Source organism: Ambystoma mexicanum, chromosome 6p (assembly GCF_040938575.1).
Source record: "Ambystoma mexicanum isolate Mex_15411 chromosome 6p, UKY_AmexF1_1, whole genome shotgun sequence".
NCBI lineage: Eukaryota > Metazoa > Chordata > Amphibia > Caudata > Ambystomatidae > Ambystoma > Ambystoma mexicanum.
This window is the reverse complement of record NC_090935.1, coordinates 597,827,810-597,851,856: the sequence shown is the minus strand read 5'-3', so window position 1 is coordinate 597,851,856 and position 24,047 is coordinate 597,827,810. Positions and strand designations below refer to the sequence as shown.

At 44.7% G+C, this 24,047-nt stretch overlaps 1 protein-coding gene across 1 annotated transcript in view; it reads right to left on the bottom strand.

The window, feature by feature from the left end:
• The window catches only part of WDR41 (WD repeat domain 41), a 579,210-nt gene that overhangs the window by 533,872 nt on the left and 21,291 nt on the right, over positions 1-24,047 (bottom strand). The window contains exon 2 of the mRNA XM_069627429.1: positions 17,582-17,697. Coding sequence (XP_069483530.1) covers positions 17,582-17,697 — 116 coding nt within the window. The remainder of the gene's footprint in view (positions 1-17,581; positions 17,698-24,047) is intronic.

Below are 24,047 nucleotides of genomic sequence, written 5' to 3'. Positions count from 1 at the left end.
GATATACATGTTGCATAAACTTCATTAGATTAAAACCTCGGCGACAGTAAACACTCAGGTGATGTGGAGTCTTCAAAATATGTAGTCTGGGCTGAGAATAAGGAGTTCCTATCCTCGCCAATGGATACAGGCGAGTAAGCTGAAAAGGACATACATGGCATTTGTCGCTTGGACGATTGATTCTTTTTATGCGTAGTTGGTGGGTGAGAGAGAGAAGAACGAAGGCTTAACATTTAATCTTTCTTCTGACAAACAGTCTCCCATGTATTGATCCCTAAAGCCTTCATGATTACTTTTTTCTTTGATAACAAAGTGCTTTCAGAGGTCATTGCAGGCTGAAAGATTTCAATTATGATGCAATGATACAGATACCTAGATTAAACGGTGATCTGCACCTCAACAAATGCGCCCTCACTATGGTGGAGTTTAGAAGAACAATTCACAAGGTACATCCCCAACTTATGTACTATTTAAATTAGATGCTCTCAGTGGTCGTTTGCACCTTTATGAAACAAGGCATCATTTGATTCGCAAAAGTAGGACATTAGTGTGGAGCCCAGTGCTCCAGACCACAAAGGTAGAAAAGAAACTTTCAGGCTGGTTCTCCTGAACTCCAAGGTTGGTGTCTCGAAGTTGGATTTCTTTTTGCACACATTCCAAGCTTTGCAAAAACTTCTATTAACGGAGGAGTCTGTATGTGTCACGATTACGATTTGCCTTATTTTCCAATAGGAACAGAAAATGCACTGTATTGCACTGCACTGTGCCAAAGGTAGATTTTTTCTATAGAGAAGGATGTGGGAGTCCCTATACTGACAACGAACATGGGTCAAATACCCTGTTCTATGGGATTTCTCCCACTGAGGAGGGTCAATAACCACGTATTAGCTCACTGCACCCTTCACAGAGGACCCATTTGCATATCAGTCTTGTCCCATCCACAAGGGAAGTCCACACCGAAATGCTAGGTAAGAAGAAGTTTAATGAACTCCTCTCGCCATTCGTATGACTGAATATATCTCAAGGCAAGGAGATCACATCTTCACTTCTCAGCAGTGTTTGAAGGAAAAGGGGCATCTTCATGACATAACGGTAAAATGGCTCAGCAGGTTGAGCGCTTGCTGCTGAGATCTGAGCTTGATCTGCACGGCGCAGGTTCAACTCCCAACAAGAGGAACTCAGCCTTTCATCCTTCCAAGGTCAATAAACAAGTGACTACCTGAGTTGGGGGATAATTGCATGCACATATGTTCCATGTGCAACGCTTTGGCGAAAGCGCTATATAAATAAGAGCGCAGTCTTGATGCTTTTAAAACATGGGTGCACTTAGAGTTTTCACTGGGCAAAATGTCTGTCGAGCTGGAAATTTCGGATGGCCCCAATTTGCACAGAGAAGAACACTGCATTTGAAGACAACTTGGAGCATGATGAATACGCCTCCCTGCCTTCATCGATCAGGCTTGTTGAGGTACTGTAGACTAGGAATGTAGATCTCAGAAGGTCCCTGAACCAGCGCTGCAAACCTGAGCACATGGCCCAGCGTTTTCCTGTTTCCGAAAACCTCATGAACTATCCTGCCACAGTCACGAGGACACTACATTCATACATTGGAATATGACGGTCCACCAATGAACCTCCAGAATGAGTCCGGTTCATGGGGTCTAGAGAGCACAGAGAGTAGCTTCGGGGGCCCAGATGCCAAGCCGACATACTGCCAATGTATGCCAAAGGGGGGCGGGGGGGTGGATTTCCTGCCTAAAGCGGCCAGCAGGCCTTCTGAAGCATCGAGGTGGGCGGGAGGGGCCGTGCAGAGCCAACAATTGCAGGTAATACTGATCAGCAGACACATAAAATAGTCTGTGCATCAGAGAGGCAAAGGGCAGAAGAGGGTAGGAAGCTGGAGGAGACAAAGGGTTGAGAAAGCACGAGAGCACAGATGGTCAAAATGACCTGCAACAGAGCCAGCTGGACAAGACAGCACAGGTTGCAGAGCGAGCTTGCCGCTACATCCCAAAAGGCACAGAGAGCTGCATAGTAAGCTGGACGTCATATCCCTCAGGGCAGAGCGAAAGCTGGAGAGTGGGGTGGGCACTACATCCCGAAAGGCACATTGCAGGAGGGGATTGGAGATGGATCTGGGTGATCTATTCCTGGAGACATGTGAAGGCTGAACACCTATCAAGCTGGGGGATACATCCCTGGGTGCACCCGAGACAGAGATGCAGGAGAAGAAGCGTGCTAGGCACTAGAACCCCGAGACTGAGTAGAAAAGCAAGAACGTGCTGGGAGACAAACAGAGAAACTAGCAGAGCGCTGGATCCCTCTTAGTGTGCCTAGTTACCTGTACCTTATGATAACAAACATGTGAAATCCATACCAAGGTCATGTAGATTGCTTATTCCAAACCACCCCAACCATAACAAATATACATAGAGCAAGACCGTGTGTTTTGTTTATCTGCCACAGTATATACATCTCTCCCATGAATACACACAGGAAAAACCATAACCAGTACATTTATATAAGATGGGCATTAAATTAGCTCGAGAACTTTCTTGTTCCGCTGGTACTACTGCATTGAACCCAGCCACACACCATTCTCCACTGGACTGTGGTTCATCATTTTCAATTTGCCCGTCAAGCCATTCGCACAAGCTTCGTTTAAATCCAAAAGTCCCAGGAAAATGTGAAAAAGTTCATCCAAAGACAGGACTGGATCAACACCCAAGTCCTACGTCCTACGATCCACATACAAACTGTTGATTTTACCATCATACGAGAGAAGACCTACTGGCCAAATCCCAGCCTATCTAGCCAGATTTCCGAGTTTCAAATGAAGAGACTTCTTCATGAGAATACGGTTAAATATTCTACCAACAAGAGAGGTTCTAACGACACGACATCAAACAACTAAATGTGAAACTCTCTGCATATTATGCCAAAGCAGGAACCACAGAGACTGTAAAGAATCTAGTATTGCAGTGCACAGCCCTGACTTTGCTTAGGGCCAACTTCCTGGTGGAATTTCTCAATTGAAAACAGCTTCCTTAGATGAATGGCGGTCTAAATCCATTGTCGGAGAGAACCGAGTTATGACAATTGCTGGGTGCAAACTGATGCAAGAAATCCTTAAATTGTTTGAGTATGAGAATGCAAAAAGCCTGGTTTTAACCACATTTTGCAACCTCTCTAGGTGGAAGACCGACAGGCACATCCCGCCATAGGGTTGTGCACCCTTAGCGAATCACCCAGGATTATGTCACTATGCCTCATGCTTTTCTGGATTAACATTCACCTTGTGCAGAACTTCCTCCATGTTGATATCATCACGGCAAAAGGAAAAAACAGCCATAGCACAACATTGACACATTTGCCACATGACTTGACAGGCTATTTTTTCCCCACACATCCTTCTCCCACAAAGACACTCCGCCTAGAATAAGGCTCATATATGCCCACCGTGGGCAGAGTCGCCCCAGCCCTATACCATTGTTATAACCCCGATTTCTACAGGAGGGTAATCCCAAACTGTAAGGCACAGGAATTAGAACGCACTCGTCATCTTCACACGAAAAGCTCTGTGCCAGAGTTCACTTGGCATGCTAAGGTAGTGAGGGAAGACTGACAGCAACTTCACAATCTTCGAGATAAAAAAAAGTACGATAGGGGCTCCACATAAAGCCAGCTGGCTTCACTGCCAAGTCCAGGTTGACTAAACTACTTGCATTCAAATCGGTTTCTTCCCCCACAACATCCCAGATGGAATCCAACCGTAAATACAAACAAGGGGGCTAGGTTCCATAAGCATACAATCAAGCTGGCATATATTACTTTCACAAACTGTATACGCATGGCAAGCCTGACAACACTCTCCCCTAAAATGAAGATAATCTTCTTTGATGCTATCAGCATTATGAACAGTGTCACCAGGGTCATGATCGATTGGCTGCAGGGGGTGAGGACTGGGAGGGACGGAAGGGGAAACCCCATTGGCGGTAGATTACGAGGGCTAAATTTCATTCGGTATTGGTGCAGTCTTCTCTCTCTGCCTCAGCACGACCAGTGAACTACCAGACACATGGTCTTGAGGCCGAGGAGCAGAGTGAGCAATAGATCCAATGTTAATGGTGTCTTCTGCAGTTCAGCTGGAACACCTGCAGGACAATGTCAGACAATGTGGTTCTTTGTTGCGATTCCCTGGTTTGCTCTGCTGGAAGTGGTAGAATGCACCTGTTGGTTACATTAGCTTTGAAAGCCCCAGAACCCCTGAAGTGTTCTCGACCAGAGTTGGCTTTGACTCCGATTTGGAGCTTACCAATGGGTGTTTTAGCTGTCCAGAGGTCTATTTCCAAATTGGCCAGTTGTTCATATGCTGTGAAAGCAACACATTTCTTTGCATCGAAAGGGAGGCCAAGCACGTTTATCCTCCACCCCCTGATGCCTGCTAGAAGCTAGGAGCTAGGCAGTGTGCCTCACGCCTAGCTGGCAAAATGTGTTGGATGTCCTCAGCCTGATCCGACAGTAGAAGACATGGTCTGGAGGAATGTTTCCAGGGGGTGCAATTCAGAAATCGGTGGCTCGGTCCATGGAGTGTGGTGATCACGTGTACCAGAACACGGTTTATGGCATGGGCCAGATCCTGACTGCCCTGAACCAACACTGCTGGTGGAGGAGGGGCAGGGGTGTCTCAGACATCGAGCCATAGGCATTTTAAAGGAGGCATTGCACAGATGCGCGTCTACCCAGGGGTAGCCATGAAATTGGTGGCATGGGATCAATCAGAAGAACTCAGTTGGTCGCAGAAGAGAGTAGCTGGTCTCCTGGCTTGAAGCAAAGCAAGCATTTTGTAATTAGATTAAATATTAAAAAGAGTAAAATTGTATTCTATGTAACTGAATATAACAGGGGTGTTCGTTAATAAATGAATCAATGTTTCCTCTTAATTTGAATACATTATGTGGGTGTGAATAATAGGTTTTGATGGCAGACTCCTTCCTATTGCAAAGGGAATGGTGGCCAAGCTGCCGGAGTCTCAGTGAAGCAGGCAGAAGGCATTCATCCAGGTAAGGCTTCCACAACACATTTGTGGTGTTTTTTTCAAAGGGATGATTGAAAAATCAACTTTGCCCAAGTACCTCCACATGCATTGGGATCTTAAGAGTCCTTGGTCCTGATATCTCGGGAAAACTGCCCTCATCTAGTAATTTTTTGCCTTGCTTGTGCATGCGCACTGGCAAGCGTACCGGGGGAGCAAGCCCCTCGAACGGGGTGCCACTGGACGAAGTCTAAGGAAGATCATCGCTGACAATACCGTGGTGCATGCAGTAGTAGCTTTGGTGAAAAGACTGGTCGATTCGGCAGCTAAAGCTTTTGGTGAATCTGCCAATGGTTTTAGGCCCGAGAGGCCCCTTAGTGTTAGTGTTGGTAAGGTTAGGCCACAATGCCAGCTCGGCATTGCAGCAGGTAGAATAGGGGATTATAATGCCTCAGCAGCACTATTAGTAGGTCCACGTGGCACGTCAGGATTATCCCCAGTCGTCATAGCGTTCACAGAGTACCTCCTGGAAACCGCAAGACCTACAAAGGAGACACCAGGGTAGGGAGCATAGGTAAACAAGTACCTACTTGGCTGCTTACAATGAAGTCCTGAAAATCCAGAGCAAGTCTGAAGAGCTGGCATCAACGGGAGAGGTGGAAGCACATTGAACAGGAATAGCATAGCAGAAACAAATGTAAAAACATTAAACCAGACAGGCCACATGGTCGAAAGACCCAGGTGAACTTTCAATAAAAGCAGTGATCACCAGCATCTGTCGCAGAAGAGAAGCACGGCTACAATACCTGCACCTTAATCACAAGGCAAGAGCAGAGCACAGATGACACCGAAGAGAGAGGGCAAGGCAGGGCCCCACAGCATACAAGATGAAAATACAGTGAGAGTGAGGCACATGGATATCCCATATGAAGATATAACGTCCCATCACTAGGAAGCATGGGAGAGGGCAGACCCGGAAAGCTTGAGGAGCATGGGTTTGAATACAATATCACTCACTCAGGCTTCCCTCAAAAGTGGTTCACCTCCTTTCATTGGCGTTCGGATACCAGGCTTGAAAGCACTGGATGTTCAGAGATGTTCAGAGAGTGTTGCAGGACATAGGAGTATATTCATGAGATTATTTTAGAATCATGATCATGCCTCAACAATTCATGGATAAAATACTGGCTAATTAAGCAAGTTAACATGGTGGCGTACCTTCACTCATGGCAATCAGAAGTCACTGCAGGCTTACCATCACATAGTTTCTTTGTGACAACTACTTTCCTTTGCATAGTGGCATGCAAAATTACTGCTTTATAATGGAAGAAAATAAACTGGCTCGGGACATTAAATCATTCCAGAACAAATAAAATTAAGGGAAGAATTAAAAACGATCTAATTGGAGTGAATGTGATTAAACACTAACACAATTAGCCTTTTGCATAATTTCTGGCCCCAGGTCCAAAGTGGTATGGGGATGTGGAGTAATTTCAGGATGCTCATAGAAGATGGGATCACAATTCTTGATCACGTTTTGTTCGTTTGGACGAATTAACACAACAAACGTTAACATTCATCTTCAGCTCCATGTCTAGGGGCACAACAACACACTTTAAGAAACTAACACTTACAAGACTGCACCACATTATTTAAATAGGTTTTCACAAAGCAAATCTACTGAAGACTCTTTAAAGTCCTGAGCATACTGGTTGGCAAGCTCCTTAGCAAACTTTGTTGAGTCCGTTTTTTTCTTCTTTAAATCAGCATTTAACTCACTTTCGAGAAGGAAAGAAATCAATCTTCAATTTTCAGAGGCTTTTCCTCGTGTGCTCCCATCACCTGCTGCGTGCCAGATCTCGCGCTTCAGAGATTCCGATAATGCGCTCCTATTGAGAGATTTGCAGGTGGATTTCACGTGCCCTCAGTGGCTCAGCGAAAACCAGGGAGTGGAAAATCTTCAAAGATTGGTTTTGAAGATAATAAATTAGACTTGTCTCAAGCTAAGAGAGAGCAACCCTTTTCCTCTTTTCTATGAGTTTTGAGGACAAGAAGTGAGGGACCTATGGCGTAAAATGGCCCAAAGGCTAAGCTTCAGCAAGAGGCCTCTTTAAAATGGCCAGAGATAAAACTGAATGCAATACTCCAGCATCTGACCCATTAAACTCAATATGAGAAGATAAGGCACTTCGGGAATGAACTTCTCGCTTTCTCATTTTGCCATTCCTTGTCCCCCCAGGAAACAGTTGACAAGGGAAAGGAGGATGACAATCATGAGAGGAGAAGAATCTGCTGACCCATGACAACCGAAGGCGAAGGAAAGAGAATGCTCCAAGGGTGCTCGCTGCAAAGGCAAGTCAGAAGCGCACTACGCATTTAAAACCTGTCCCTAGAGCCATCATTCTACCTGTTGGCACCATCAGTTTTCAAAGGCTCTGTTTAGTCTATATAATATTCTTTTATTCTAAAAGTGCCATCAGGCCTACACTACGACTCTGAAAGCACTTAGGTGCTATGCAAAAATAAAAACTAACACAAAACATGCCCTGGTCTTTAAAAGGAAACACGCCAATAACTTACGTTCATACCTAAACAATGGAGAAAACATGAATACGACTTAACAGTTTACTGCAACCCAATACAACATTTAAGTTACAGAAAATAACATTTAGATTTAATCAATTTATTTTTAGTGACAGTCTGAAAAGGCCTGGGCTCAATATAATGCAGGTTTCATCCGTGACACACAGAGCTGAGAAATATTAAGAGCAATTCCTAAAAAGAAACAAAGTCGCCACTTGCGCGCGCAGCCGAGGTGCGGAGTAACTAGATGAGAAAACTCCAGGATTTTGAGGGCGCACAGATTCAAAAAAAGGTGACATTGTAAACGGACATGGCTGTGAGGTGCAGACTGATTGGGTTAAGGGGGCGCAGGGCAGGACGTGGAGAGTGACGTGCGGGGATAGCAGTTGCACGCGCATAAATGTGCTTGCAACTCCACCATTGATTGCTTAACACACCAATGAGCATCGGAAAAAGCCCATGCGGTCTGTGGGTTTTTTCCAGGCCTTGATCAGCAATTCTATGCCTAAAATATAAACGGTCATCCAAAACAGAGTGGCAAGGGTAAAAACTGCCAAGGGCTGACATCAGGCAGCCACCCGTGTGGGTAAGGGATTCAATGTATACAGTATAGCTACCTAGGTGTCGGAAAAGCTCGCAACATGTGATTATGCTTGCTCGCTGTCTGTGGGTCCTTTGGCCACACACACACACACACACAACATTGGCTCTTAAACTTGACAAACACATGTTGTGAACCGGATCCAAGCAAGGAGGAACATGCGGGTACAGAGGGCAACTGACAAAGGCCCAATGCATTCCGCCCGTGCTTTCCTCGGCCAATCGAAGCACAGTCCTTTCTTCTAGCAGGGCGCATAGTAGGCCCTCAGAAATTAATTAGCAGCATCCCATCAAGATTGGCCATTTTGTTAATGCACATGCCTGGAAACTCACACAAATGGAGCATGATGCTTGAGCGAGTGGGTTGGGTTTTCTCTTTTTCGTGTAGAAGCGCTGCCACCCATAGTGTACAGACACAACCTTTTCAAGTGTAGATGTTTACATTCCTGCCAACAGTGAACACGTACAGCTACTCACAAACGTTAGGACCTTAGCATCTGGGTGTCATGCGGTACCATCCTATCCTGCAACACTCTTTAATGGGATGTTAATCCCAAATCCTTGAAAGATTCAGGAACTTTTAATGAGCTTTATAAAATATCCAAATACAAGCATAATAAATGGAATAACCAACTGAAATTCCAGCTACACTAAAAATGTAGCAGGCCGGTAAAACATGGGGCTGTTATGCACTCTGTTTCAGCCGAAAAGAGAGGTCTATAGAACGAAACAAAGACCTTTGCACCTCCAAAATGTATACAAAAATCAAAAATTTCACTGGGAAAATCACTAAACTGACAAATCAAATCTCGATGCTGGTGTTCTTACTAAGCATTACTCTACAAAACGACCAACCAGTGATACAAGAGGGGGAAATGTTTGGACAAACCGGGATGATGGAGACGGGATACATCCAGGTACGTCGACACACCGAAGGCTAATTAGAATTAGCTAGGTCTTCTTTTCTTGTATCACAGGAAGTGATGCCAAACGACCTTCGACCTGGATTGCATCAGTTCCTCTTTAACCCTAGTGACATCACCGGAACTGGCTTGCCGGTGCAAAAAAAAAAAAAAAAAATATATACATGTGCAATTTTTAAAATACCAAATAGGTACTTAAGTAGACAAGAATATTTTAGATACCAATCACATTTTAACAAGGGTGCTGCCTTCATATGCTATGGATGGGGTCATGATATGATGGGGTTGGACCCAAGAGAATCAACATAGGCAGAGGCACTGCCATAGATATGCCACTTAGACATCGTATGGCCAGTTACTTCCATATTATGCCAATTATAGCTGCATGTCAGGTATTGTCATATGGAAAGTCGATCCTCTACATTGCCAGTTGCTGCAATATCAAAGTATCCGAAAATCAACAGATCCAAGTCACCAACAATGCACAGGAGAATTAATGCTTTGATACATGATAATGATTTGTTATTTATACAGCGCTTTTGCCAAAGCATCATACAGTTGGTAGTCATTTATCACCCTGCGAAGAATGAAAGATCGAGTTGGCCTTGCCAGGATTTGAACCTGAAACCTGCAGAACACACATGGATCACAGCAGAGAGTCCTCAGGCTTTGCTATCAAAAATGTAATGCCAATTACAAGTTGGCGGCCAGGGAGAGTAAGAACATGAGCAGTGTGTCCGTCCTTGGGCCTCAGACAAAATGTAGCCTGCAGCAACAAAAGAATACAGACCCCTGCCTGAAACCAGGAGCAGAACAAAGGGGGGGGGGGGACATCAACAACCTGTGGTGAAGCATGGAACATGGTTGCAGGCTACAGACGGGCAAATGCGGAGTAAGTAATCAGTGGAGCACTGCCATAACGTAGTCCAGGCGTGAAAAACTAGAGAAGCCATTCCACGTACCGCAGCAGTTCTCTGAAGTTGGCAGCGGCGCCCCAAATGCCCACTAGGCATCAAATCGGCCCCAAGAGCACCTGGGGAGTAGTAACGCATAGAGAAGGTAACGGGTGCAGGCAAACCGGGAGAGGAGGCGCAGCGTAGAACAAAGACCCTGCTGGGAGAAGGGAAACGGCATTGAGAGAGCAGCAGCACCTGGACAGCTCGGCAGCAGACAGTAAATGGAGATGCATTAGTCGTCAGGAAGGGAGACGGTGCCGACTGCTGAACGGACTCACACTGGGAAGTAGTAAATAATTCTTAATCACACGAGGTAACAGCAAACCTTGGAGCTCACGTGTTAGGAAACCCTGCGGTCTCGGATAGTACAGCCAGTTGAAGAGCAGAGGGGTGATCCTATGGGTGGAAAGACCGAATGCCCATAGCCAACAAATTATAGGCAGAAGAGCTATAGAAAGTGATCAGCCTCACAAACACTGTGGAGGGCTTGGGTATTGGTACCCCGCAATTAAGTGCAGCTCAGTTAGATTTCCATGAGCAGGTTGGCACCTATACTTACTGAGTCAGGAGGGGCTTGACAGTGCAGAGAAGGCCAATGCTTCCCAGATGCCTAATGCAAAAAGGAAAAATACCCCTTCCGGTCCAAAAATCCAACCCCACCCCTCTGAGGGTCAGATAGAACAAAGCTGAATTAGAAGGCTGCTGCAAGCACAAGTCCACACATAGACGAGCTGCAAGCAGAGGACCTCCCAGACACACACATGGTATGAATGGCGCCCTGTAAAGAAGCTCTTGTCCTGTGCCTTCAAGAAAAAATAACTGCCACATTTCAAGACCAAATTGCCTCACTAAAAGAAGAGTTGAACCACTCATTGAAGGAAGCGATGGAGGATATAAAAAATGTGGATACAAATGAGCATGCCCTAATGGAAATAGGTGAAGATGTGAAGCAAAATAGCAAAACCATAGAGTAGAACACGACAACTACTCAAAATCTAGAGCTTTAGATCGAAAATGTAGAAAATAGATCTAGGTCATCAAATATTTCACATCAGAGGCATACAGGAAAGCGTGCCAGGCCTGGACTTGAGACACAGTACATCTTTGCTTTAGAGACTTGCTTATAGATACCACACCCAAGGACATCGTAATAGACTGAATACACCGGGTGGGTCCTAAGATGTCAGAACCAAGCGCACGATCCACGGTTGTCCTGATAGCTATCTCTTCATATGGTCAGAAAGAACACATATTGGGAGCGGCTAGGTCGCAGGGGAACATCACCATTAATGGAACAGAAGTCCAATTCTTTCGGGATCTTGTTATGTCGACTTTGCAGAAGCGAAGATCTATGGGGCCAGTGGTAAGAGCACTTAATCAAAGACAGATAAGATATAAATGGACCTTTCCTTTTGGTATGCTCTTCACCATGGATGGGAGACAACATGTTTAACCACCTGTGAGGAGGAATTAGCACTTTTACAGCTAGAGGATGACGGCGAAGAAGGTCCTAGACCACCCCGGCACCCACCTTCAAAGGGTAGGCATCTTTACAAATGGTCAAGAGTGTCGAAGAAAAATCGAGGAGAAGGGGACAGCCAAGGGAGTCCATGAAGATCGGGCCAAGATGGTGAGAGATAAATGGATGGGAACGATCACGAGGGAGATAGAAATTCATGGCAGTGGACTTACTCTGCAATGGATGAGATTTTGCCAAATATCATTGTAAGCAAGAGTCTGGGGAAATAGTGCGACAAACAACCTTCAGGTGTATATCAGGCCAAGGCACAAGACAAGAGACAGCCGGGGTACTTATTGCTTTTAAAGGGGTTGCTTGCCATGCTTGAGATGTTCACTGAAAAGGGACATTATACTAACCAGTGATTTTAATTTGGCGTGGTTCCCTCAAGTAGATAGGAGCTCAGGGATGCAGAGAGGGCTGCCGGACCAGTCTAAAGTATAGCAGACCAGGTTTAAGTCATCATCCCTTTGGGATGCTAAAAAAGGCAAGTAAAACTGATAAACCTAGTCCTCCTACACACACTGGTCAATGTCAACAATTTACTATATCTGGGTCTCAGCTAGGTTGATAGGGGAAGTTAAGGATGTTGCATTAGGTTCTATTTCTCTCTCGGTTCATGCCCCTTTATTAGCGGAGGTAGATACACCTAGAGGTTCGCAAGGACTATGGCAATGGAGGATCCCGAATGACTTACTGGAAGAACATGTGATAGCGGAGACACTCACGGACAACTTAAATAAATATTTTGAGGATAACAACTCTGAGATTAGCCAAGAAACAATATGGGACGCTTGATCAGGGTGAACCGATAGCACTACAGGCACAGCTTGAGAAACAGTGGGGACAGTTGGACAAGGATCTAGGGAAGCAATTGAGTGAGGGTATGCACACATAAGTGGACGAAGGCTCTGCAAAGAACATTTAGACACCTTAGAGGACAACTAGATATGCTTTGCACGCAAAGAGCAGAATTGTCCTTTCTGCACACCAGGCAGAGATCTTAGGTCAGGGCATATCTTTTGCTGGCAAGACAGTTGAGGGCAGGCTCAGCTACCCAGACTATTCTTAAAATTAAAACCAGAGAGGGGTAGATATTAACCGGGAATGATGCAATCATTTTTACGAGACATTGTACACTTCCCCCCACTCAGGATGACGGCACATTGGTAGACTATTTGAATTTGACACAGCTCCCGAAGCGAAAATCCTTGGAAAGGAAAGAGTTGGAATAAGAGAGTAGAGGCGCCTATTAAATCCTTTCTGCTGAATAAAGCCTACAGACCCAATGGCTTCCCTGTTCAGTTTTATAGAAGATATAAATCCAAATTGGGGCCAAGGCTCACAAACATTTTAACTCCTTTAGACTAGCGGGTGGGGTCACACAATCTATGCAGGAAGCAACAGTAGTCGCCTTTCAGAAACCCCATAAAGACCCGACTAATTTTGGGTTACATAGACCCATTGCCTTAATGAAGATTGATGCCAAAATATTCACTAGCATTCTCGCCAAACGGCTGTCCCCATTACTCCCGAAAATGAATACATTTGGGCCAGACAGGATTCATTACAGGGCGACAAACCTTTGACTATGTTAGGCGAGTACATCATCTAATTGAAAAAATATTGCTTAAACAGACACCAGCAATCACAACCTCCCTTGACAACAAAAAGGCGTTTGATTGGATTGAATGGTCATTTCTTTTTCATGCTTTAGAACATGTAGGTTTTGGTAGTATGTTCTTGCAAATTATTCAAGCGAACTATAGGACCCCCTCTATAAGAGGCATAATCCAATATCGCAGGGAACTAAAAAGGGATGTCCATTATCCCTGCTACTCTTCGCTATCCTTAGCCGCATCTTTCCAAAATTCGGCTTACTGACGCTATAAAAGGCATCCGATTTGGAGGGTATAAAATAGTTTTGTTCGCGGATGACATGCTGCCAACATTGACAGAGCCAGATACATCAATAGATGCTCTCATTACGGAGCTGGGGTGCTTTGAACGAGTGGCGGGTCTGAAGATAAATATGCAAAAATCTGAGATACTCAATGTATCCCTTCGACAAGAACACAGAGACCGTATTCAATGGCACTCCCCTCTTCACTGGGCCAAAGGCTGCATCAAGTACTTGGGTCTGACTCTCTCCAACACCTTCAACAAAATGAATGAGGACAATTACCCCGGATTGCTTCACAAGGTTAGGGTGGACTTACATAAGTGGAACCCTCTTGCAATCCCTTGGTTGGGGCATACAGCAACGATTAGGGTGGTGATTCTTCCTAGAATTTTATATTATTTCCAGGCACTACCCATTCACCTCCCTAAGGCCTTTTTTAGATCATTGAATTTAATAATTTCAGTCTTTATCTGACAGAATAAGCACCCAAGAATAGCGATCAAGACGTTGATGGTGTCTAGGGACAGAGGCGGCCTTGGATCACTAAATTTTGATAAGTACTATGAGGCGGCACAGTTGAGAGTAATCAAGGATTGGTTCTCTGGGGACTGGACTAAACCTTCGTTAAAAATGGATAAAGCAGTAGTGGGAACAACCCTAGAAGGGCCCCCACCCCCTCTACCTAAATAGGTCTGATAGACCTCCGAACACCCGCATTAGTCATATCATTGCAGGGGTGCGTGAAATTTGGGATGGGTTATTAACACAGGGGGCACGCTCCCCCTTCACTCCCTTATTTAGGAATCCACAATTTGTACCTCGGATGGAAGTTAACACCTTTGGGCAATGGCAGAAGTTTGGCTGTTCGCAAGTGAGAGATATGATGCAGGGTATAGAAATAATGCCATTTGACACCTGTAAATGACAGTTTGGGTTAAAGGAAGGGGATAGAATGAGGTACTATCAGTTGAGGCACTAGCTATCTGAAGCAACGATCAGGTTGGCTGCCAGCCGGTGCTGACACCATTCAAGAAATTAATTCAAATGTGGGCAGCACAGCAGCACATGTGTCCGTGACATTTAAAAAAGAGCATCAAGTCTGCACATGCATACTCAGCTCACAGCGCAGGGTTGCCTTGGGCTGAAAGTAGGCATTACATGTATAATTGGGCAGTACAATTAAAGCAACTGAAGAATTCTTTGGGGTGATTTATGAGGCGTCCAAAGCTAATCGAATACAGGCCCAAGCTGGCCAAATCATATAGGAGAAATTGGCTTGTGAAAAAATATCACCCGAGGATCCCACATATCTGCTGTTATGCAAAGAACTTTGTTCAGGTGGGACTTTGTTCTATCAGTTTTCAGGTGGGAATGATGACTCTCCATTTGGTAGAGTGATCGTACCACAATCCTATGCAGAAAAAGGTGAGGCGTGCCAAATATGGATACAAATGCATCTAGTAAATCAATTAACTTTCTATAAAGAAATGTACAAAGAAAGGTAAGTCATTTTATTAAAACATATGGGCTCAGTCCAAAATTAACTCCAAGAAATCTGCTGTAATGGCGTGCGTTGGTAAAAAACGTCCTGTGCCCATGAAACCCATGCTATGCGCAGATGAAATTATCCCCAGAGTTAGAACTTTTGATTATCTTGGGATAAGTTTTTCGGAGGCTTTAAATGGTAAAGACCACGTGGCCAAACAATCTGTTAAGATGAGCCAACAGATAGGCGGAATCTATAGATTTATGTCGAAGTGTAGGGGCCGGCCATTGGATGTGATTCTTAAGATCTATGGTACCCAAACTGCGGCCTCTACTCTGTATGGTGCGGCTATCTGGGGTTTCCAGAATGCAGTGGAAATCCAGAGTAAGGAGAGTACATTTTTGAAAAACCTGCTTGGACTCCCGTCCAGTGTATCTGGAATAGCCGTCCATAGGGAGTTGGGTGCGGAGTTTTGGGAAGATCAGTGGGCATTGGCCCCTCTTTTATTTTGGGTTAGGCTGTGGACTAATGAACATGCTTCCTTGTGTCATACTATTATTCGTACTATGCTGGGTAAATGTGGTTGGAAAAAAATTCCATGGTTAGCGTATGTTTCTTTAATTCTGGGTGAAGCCAATTTAGGCGCCATTTTTCCGCCTGACATTATTTTGTCCAAAAGTGAGGGGTCAGTCTACAAAGCCCTGTTGGGTGAATCCATAGCAAGCAAAAGATCTTTGCTAGAGCGCGGCCATAGCAACGGTGAATTTCACTCAAGCATTAGCTGCCTAACGGGAACCCAACCTTACCTGCTTTGGAGTACGTTAAAAAAGGACAGGTGGCTGATTACGAGGGCACGGTTTAATTGCCTTCGGCTGCAAGGCAACACCTATAAATGGAAGGGTTTTCCCGATTCAGCGGGCTGCCCGATATGTGGACATGGTAGAGAGGATCTCTCCCATTTGTTATTCTTTTGTATAGGGTATGCAGGTATACGTAAAGTGTCCCTGATTCCTTCCTGCCCTTAAGAAGTCGATGATCCGTACACACAGGGCTGCTCTTGTGTTTCTCTTGAGCGCTGAAACAGTTTACACCGCTTGGGCCCTTTTGACGTTTCTGAAAAGAGCGATGTATTTTAGAAATCGTATTTTGAAATTGCAAGGTGGTGAGGGTCTGTAAGAAAATTTTATAGCACTCGTAATGGGTTAAAGCATTTCTGTATCGCCTTTTAAATGAATCATTACTAAAATATTTTTGATGTAGTTCATGATGAGGCAACCGTCCGATTGCTTACTGTATTTGTATCCTGCTTTCGGCAATGTTCTTTGCTTTTCATTTTATGGAAGTGTAATTTTAAGATTTTGTAATTTGTTTAGTGTAATAATTGTGTTTTTTTGTCGTTTAATGGTTGCTTTATACAACCGAATAAACTTGTTTGACTGACTGTTTGACTGACTAAAACATATGGGCTCAGTCCATATTAACTAATGTTATGTAAAGCATGCACTTCAAACAAACAAAAAAAAAGGCAAGTGCCAAGAAAAAACAAAGGCCCATTCGGAGGAGAAAACAGTTTCTTCCTCCTTGCTCAATGTATTTCAGATTTATCAATCCCTCAATGAGGAACAATTAGGTAGCTTCACTTTGAAATGACCACCATCAAATTCTGGTCCAAGAGGCATTTGAAGTCCCATAGTTGTAGTCGGTCCAAGGAAGGTGTCTCTATTTGGGCCAGGCCACCCTGGCTAAGCTTGATGATGCCATCCTTAGATTTTTCCAAACTATACTTGATACACCAGAAAAACATGCAATTTGAGATTGGCAATGCCCCATTTTAAAATGTTGTCACTGTAATAGAAGAGGATCTTCCTTCTGCTATTTTTCTTCAAGATGTCTTTGCTTGCTTGGATATCTCTTATAATGTAGATATCCATCCCCACCACCACTTAAGAAGTTTAAGTATTTCTAGAAATGTGCCATTCTGGAGGGAAAAAAGACTGAGTGGTTATGAATCAGTTGGTAATCTTAAGGATACTTTCTTGGATTACCCCAATTTGCGAAGGATACAATCAGGAATTTAAAGGACAGGAATGGTTGTTCTACTCTCCAACAAATGCTGTAGGATACTGTAGTCCTTTCCAAAGTATATGGAGTATGAAAACTATGAAACTGGTTTAATATCGTTATCACCTGAATGTTCAGATCTTAGATTTACCTGTTCTATTTGCAATTTTTATACAACTCCAATATAGCTTTGACAGAGGGCAAAAATTCAAGTTGCAAGCTACAAGCCAGCTATGAAGAGGTCACTCACCACCTCAATGCTCTACGTACAGCACACCAGTTTTTACTCACCGAGAGTCAAATATCACTAGCTAATTGCTATAGGCGAGTGCAAATCTTGCACCATGGTTTTGATATTATGCACTTTCCACAGTAGATGTAATCATACGCCTACATTTAATGTAACATTTCTCATGTTTTATTCCCCAAGATAGATACACAGTAGTAAATAAGGCATCACCAGAGATTGGACTTGTAAGTGGTTAAGATATCCCAACAGCACACACACCTCTTACCTGTAATCATCTATTTGCACTAAGAATCGGACTATGTCATTATGGCTTTTCAGCACAAGTAGTTCAGTGTATGGATTCTTGGTTTGTTCTTCTACAGTATTCAGTACCAGGGATTTCTAGAACAAGAAAAAACAAAATAGAACTTTAAAATCCATGCTCTACACATCTACAGTTTATAATCTTCAGCTTGGGAAGTCTTTCAGCATTTCCTGTGGAACAAAACACAAATGAAAGATTGTACACTAACCTTCAACCATGACCAACAACTATTACAATTCACTAGATATATTTGGACAAAAATAGTAATTTATCAGGACACAGAATGTCAAATTGTATGCTGCTAGAAGGCCTTTGCCAAAATGTGCAAATGGCAGCAGTTCAGTAAACATGACCCAGAACTGTGTGCAAACATTTCATCAATGTTCACCATACTATGAACAGTAAATTAGAAATATGTTTAGTAATATTTTACTACACTCCCTCTAGACCTCCTTATGCAGTCAACTCGGGGTATCATATCCTCTTTGCAGTCATAGGACAAAATTGGTGAACTTTGCAACCGAGTAAGCCAATGGTGCATAACTTGACAGAGAAAGGTGCAGCTTACACCGATGTGTAATGTGCTGACCAACTCATTCCTTTATAAGGACATAGCATATCATCAATGACACGTTTCCAATTGGTGTTTAAGGTCAGAAGCATAAGTCTCAGATCATGCATTTTCTCAAGTGCCTTTTGCCCATAGTCACAAGAAAAATGCTTTCAATCCATCAATTTAGCCATGTTTTACAGTTAGTTAACATTTGGCATTCCCTGGCACTGATGCAAAACCAATCCTCCACTTTCACCTCTATCCTCAGAACTCCTGGCAATGGCCATGAAAGGGAGGAACAGGATAACCAAACACGTTATCATAACCTTCTGCAGACCTTTGACATTTCTCATACGTATGCATATAAAACGAACTCTCAGATACAGATGTTCACAAAAATTCATCGGTATACAACACACTAAACTAAAATGGGGCTTTGCTGTAAAAAAGGAGAAATGTACTATTATGAAATGGTTTCCCATGCGTAATCCAGTAATACACACATTTCTTATAACCCAATTACATTTGCATTACATGGTTTTCACACAAAATACTTTATTCTCTGGGTGGATAACCACCAAATCAGTGGGGATAAACCTGGTCCTGTGTATGGACATTAACTTGCATCAAGTCAAATGTAATTTTAATTTAAAGGGGTAAAAAGACACTGAACACAAACAAATGCATGCATTGATTATAGATTACCTGACAATCAGTTGTTTTACGATCCTATTAAAATGATCCTAAAAAAGGCAGGTCTACATAAAACAAAACAATTTCATAAAAAGAGCACCTATACAGACAAAGTGGCATCATGTTGCTTTCCCTTTCTCTGTGTACATTAGTATCAACATAACATCCACATTTGGACGATACAGGGGTAATGGCCATAATGTGAATTGCTCAAGATAATACCATCTTTTACAAGTGGAGATGCCAGGATTAGAAGCCAGATCTTTTGTTTCCAACGGGGCAATTTAGCCACGGTGTAGATCGTTCCATGCATCCATGCTTTACCTTTGCATTTCTTCTTTCGCAGATCTCAATCCTTCATTTCTTCCTACCTTATTTCCTCTAGTGGGCCTCCTCCCATAACCTTGTGCCCATTCTCAGTCCATCCCCACCCCCTCCACCCCCCAGCTCATCCAATCACTTTTCCCTCAGCCCATCCCATCCCTCAGCCCCCCCTTGACCTATCCTATGCCCCCTTTGCCCACCCCATTTCCCCCTCTGCACATCCATCTCATCCCTTTTCTACCCCTCAGCCCATCCCATCCCTTTTCCCTCTGCCCATTCCTTCCCACTCCCTCTTCCCCCTGCCCCATCCCACCTTACCCTCTGCACATTCCATCCCATCCATTCCCCCTTCTAGCCCCCCAGCATCACCCCCCCTCCCTTCTCCCAGCACATCTAATCCTTTTACCTCCAAGCAGGGAACCAAGAACCAGCTGGCTTCCTCATCAGTTTCCAGGATATAGTCAAATCGCCCATGAGGATTCCTTCTTAGAGTTATGCCACTCATCATAGTCATTCCTTTATTCCTCAGTCTTGGTGTTATTCCACACAGCACACTTTGGAACCACTTCACTTTTAGAGTGAAAGTACTCATGTTGCCCCTCACTCTGTGCCCAGAGGTAGAGCGCTCTGCTCGCTATGTATTCAACCGTCGCAAAATGGTATCAGGAATAGGACACTCGGCTGGTTCTATAGCTTGGAGTGTCCTCAGGGATATAAAGCACCTTCCAAGTGTGTGTGTGTATATATATATATATATATATATATATATATATATATATATATATATATATATATATATATATATATATTAGTTTCCAGCTTGCTAGGCTGCTCTCACAGTACCTACCAGGTATATAGGGCCCAGTTTGCTATACAGCTCTTACTGTATGTAGTAGGCTGCTGGTCACATGACCAGGCCCTGCCACTCAGCTGCTACGCCCACCACCTATTTTCTTTTTAAAAATTCAGTTTTATTTGCAGATTTATCACAATAAAATCAAGCACAACCATTACTTCTTCCATACATCGTGTCAGACTGCACTTTTGATATTTATTTTCCCCTTCCCAACCCCATCCAAACTCCCACCCCTCCCCCCCACTTCGCTTCTGGGTAGCCAAACCTGGTGTCCCTTAAAGTCCACGTTTCAAGCTCTGGCTTTTCATATTCCCACCATGCGGTGAGAGTCATTCTCCCATGTATTTCGTTTTTTGTTTTCCCCAGGGTCTGGTCTAGGGTTCAGCTTAACCTTTCACTTTCCCCTGTACCTTATGTGGGTTGGTCCTTACTTCACTTTTCCCATTACTGAGCAGAATTTCTGGTGTGCCCCGACCTCAGCCAGTGGCTCATTTAAACTTTCTCATTTTGTACATTACTTTCGCCTAACTGTGTCTTCTCTGAGCTGTACTTTTTAAGGAAGGCAGACCATTCCATTTCCCTCGAAGGGGTCTGGCCGTGTAACTGCCCTGTTAGGTGCTCCATCGTGTATACACCCCTGGCCTTCAGGGCCAATTGTTGCTCCCCCAGGAAGGATCTCCCTCTTCCTTCCCCCTGCCAAACATGCCCTCACCACCAACAGCAAATAGTGGGGCATTGCGGGCAAGCTCGTCCATTCCCCCTCTACCACTTCCATCGCAGACAACACCAACAGGGGGTCTAGACTTCGTTCCACTCCATCGAGAGCTTTTATCCACCGCAGGACCTCTTTCCAGAACTTTTGTATTTCCCCCACATGCCCACCACATATGCCAATAATCCGCCTTTTGGCTGCATTGTCTCGAGTAGCAAGGGTCTTTTCCTGGAAACATCTTAGATAACCTTACTGGGTCCCACTGCCATCTGTACAGTAACTTAATGCCATGTAGCTTGTACTGACAGGCAATCGATGTTCATTTTCACATAACATTCTCCACTGGCCTGCATCTAGCTCTACTCCCATGTCCTTCTCCCATCTTTTTTGTACACTTATATCTCCCCTCCATGTGCAGTTAGTAGGGTCTGATACAGTTCCGATATTAGTCCCGTCGTACCTCTCGCCGTACTCGGCAGCATTTCCGTGTATGTCAATTCGCTCAGAATTGCCCTCTGTGGCACCCAGAGCGATTCCCCCAGTGTGACCGGTCCCCATTGTTAATTTTCAATGTTTACCCACTGATTCTGCTGGACCATCCAAAGGTGGGGGAATCGGTGCCCTAAATTGGGCTGCTCTATAGTAAGTGCGCATGTCTGGGAGCCCTACTCCCCCCGTCTCCTTCGACTGCCCCATCACTCTGTACGAGACCCTCTGCTTCTTCCCTTGCCATATAAATTTGCAGATTCTCTTTTTTAGTTTCTCAAAGTGGAGATCAGGCATCTCAATTGTGAGTGCCTGTTACAGGTACATAACGCTTCGGAGCAGCATCATCTTTACGGCGTTCAATCTGCCGAACCAGGATTTTGTAAGTCTCAACCAGGCCTCTAGATCCCCAAAGAGCCTGTGCAGCATAAGTTAACTTCATATAACTTATCCAGGTCCTTGGGTATTTTAACCCCTAAATGCTTTATAAATTCATCTTCTATTGGGACCCCCAGGTCTCTCCATTCCCCATTTTTCTTAACTGCTTCCCCTCCCAAGGGGAGGAGCACCGATTTGTTCACATTAACTCAAAATCCCAATATCCGGAAGGCACTATGGACTAACGAAGCTACATCTGATAAATACAGCACGACATCATCAGCACACTTGCTTATTTTATAGCTCTCCTCCCCCACCCTGATGCCGCTCATCAGGCCCTCCTCCCTCACCTTCATGCCTAGGGGTCCATTGTTAGCGCAAAGAGCAGGGGTGATAGAGGACATCCCTGTCTGGTACCTCTGCTGAGTCTAATAGCTCTGGACATTTTCCCACGATCCGTGCTGTGGGCTCGGCATAGATCACTCTGATGGCCAAGTACATTCAGTCTCCAAAGCCTACCTTCCGCAGCACCGCGATTAAAAAAAGACCACTCCACCCTGTGAAAGGCTTTTTAGGCGTCAACTCAGCAATGCATAATCACTCGGTTCCCCAGAAACATGCTCCATGAGATCCTTCCGTATCGCGTCTGGGCCCTGCCTGCCTGTAATGAATCCCATTTGATCTGGATGTATTAGGCGTGGCATTTTCTCTTCGAGTTGGGTTGTCAATATGCACGTGAAAATCTTTGCATCCACATTGAATAGTGAGATGAGCCGGTCGGAAGGGCAGTGGGCTGAGTCCCTCCCTTCCTTAGGTATCACCGTTATCAATGTCTTGCTAAAGGTTGCTTGGGCTTTCCCTGTCTCCAGTACGTTGTTATATAGTTTTAACATATGACTGATGAGTAGCCCTGAAAATCTCATGTAGAGTCCTATGGTATAGCCGTCTTCCCCTGGGGCTCTTCCATCCAGGAGGCGAATAATCGCCTCTTGCACTTCTTCTATGGTAATCGGGCCCTCAAGGTGGTCTTTCTTCGTCTCCATGAGCCGGGTCATATTAACTCCCCTTAGGTACTCTTCTGTTTCTGCAGTCGCTCCAGGGCATTCTGACATGTAGAGTACCTCATAGTACTGTGCAAAGCCTTCTGCTATTTCTACCGGTGTATGTCTGAGGCTCCCTCTCGGGTCCTCCAGGGTAGTCACCCATCTTTCTGCTTTCTGTACCCGAAGCCCTGCTGTTAAGAGTGCATCCGCTTTATCCCCCTTATCATAAAACTTCTGTTTGAGGTATCTTAGCTTACCCAGGGTTTCCCCTACTCTTAGCGCTTTCAGTTCTGCCCTTTTCACCTGCAGTGCCTCCTGCACCTCTTCCATGTCTTCACCCTTGGCATGCATCCGTACCTCTCCCTATATTATTTCCTTTCAAAATGTTTTCCTCTTGTGCCGCCTCTCCAGTTTCTTTCGTGCACCCTCCCTGACCAGGAGCCCTCTCCAAGTGGCTTTCCCAGCATCCCATAGCCCATTCATGCCAACGTCCCAATTGCCATTTATCTTGAAGTACTTAGCTATGTCTTTGGTAAGCCGGTCCGCAAATATAGGGTCTTTCCATAGGAGCTTGTTGCATCGCCAGCTGCTATCCGACCTGTGAATCCTGTCTATGTCTAACATACAATCCATATCGTGATCAGCCCACCCCACTGGTCTAATGTCGCAGCTTGTTACTATAGCCCCCTGGTCTCTATTCATTAGCAGGTAATCTATCCTGGTATATGTAGTATGTAGTGCAGAGAAGAAAGTGTATCTCCTCTCTCTCTTGGATGTTTTAACCTCCACACATCTACTAGACCAAGCACCTTTGTTGCCCGCTCCAGATGCCCAAGTCTTTCTACCTTTTCCAGGGTCCCACCCTCTCCCGCTGCCCTCCTGTCCAAACACTTCATTCGCCCAAGAGTTAAGGCCCCCCCAAAGATGTAGAATTGCGCTGCTAGTGCTTGTATGAGGTCTAGGGCTTTCATTATAAATCCTAATAAACTGTGGCCAACACTACCCACGCACCCTCCAGGGTACCCTGTACCACCAGTAGCCATTCTTCCATAAATGTAGTTACTACACATGCCTGTAGCTGGCATTGCTTATGTAAGATCACCCCCCGACCCCCACCGTTTAACCAGCCTAGAGGCCCAATGGACTTGTCCAATGCCTACGCCTCTCCGTTCTTCCCCCATTACCCGACGTGGTCTTGCAAGAATAGTATGTCGAGGGATGCATTGTGAAATACCCTTGCCACTAGGGTTCTCTTTGTCAGTGAGTTCAGTCCTTTTACATTTAAGGTTCCCACAACCAGACTCCTGCCCCCTTCATTTGGGCCCATTTCCCCTCATCTTGACTCCTCGTCCTTCCACTCCTCCATCGTCCACTGACTCCCA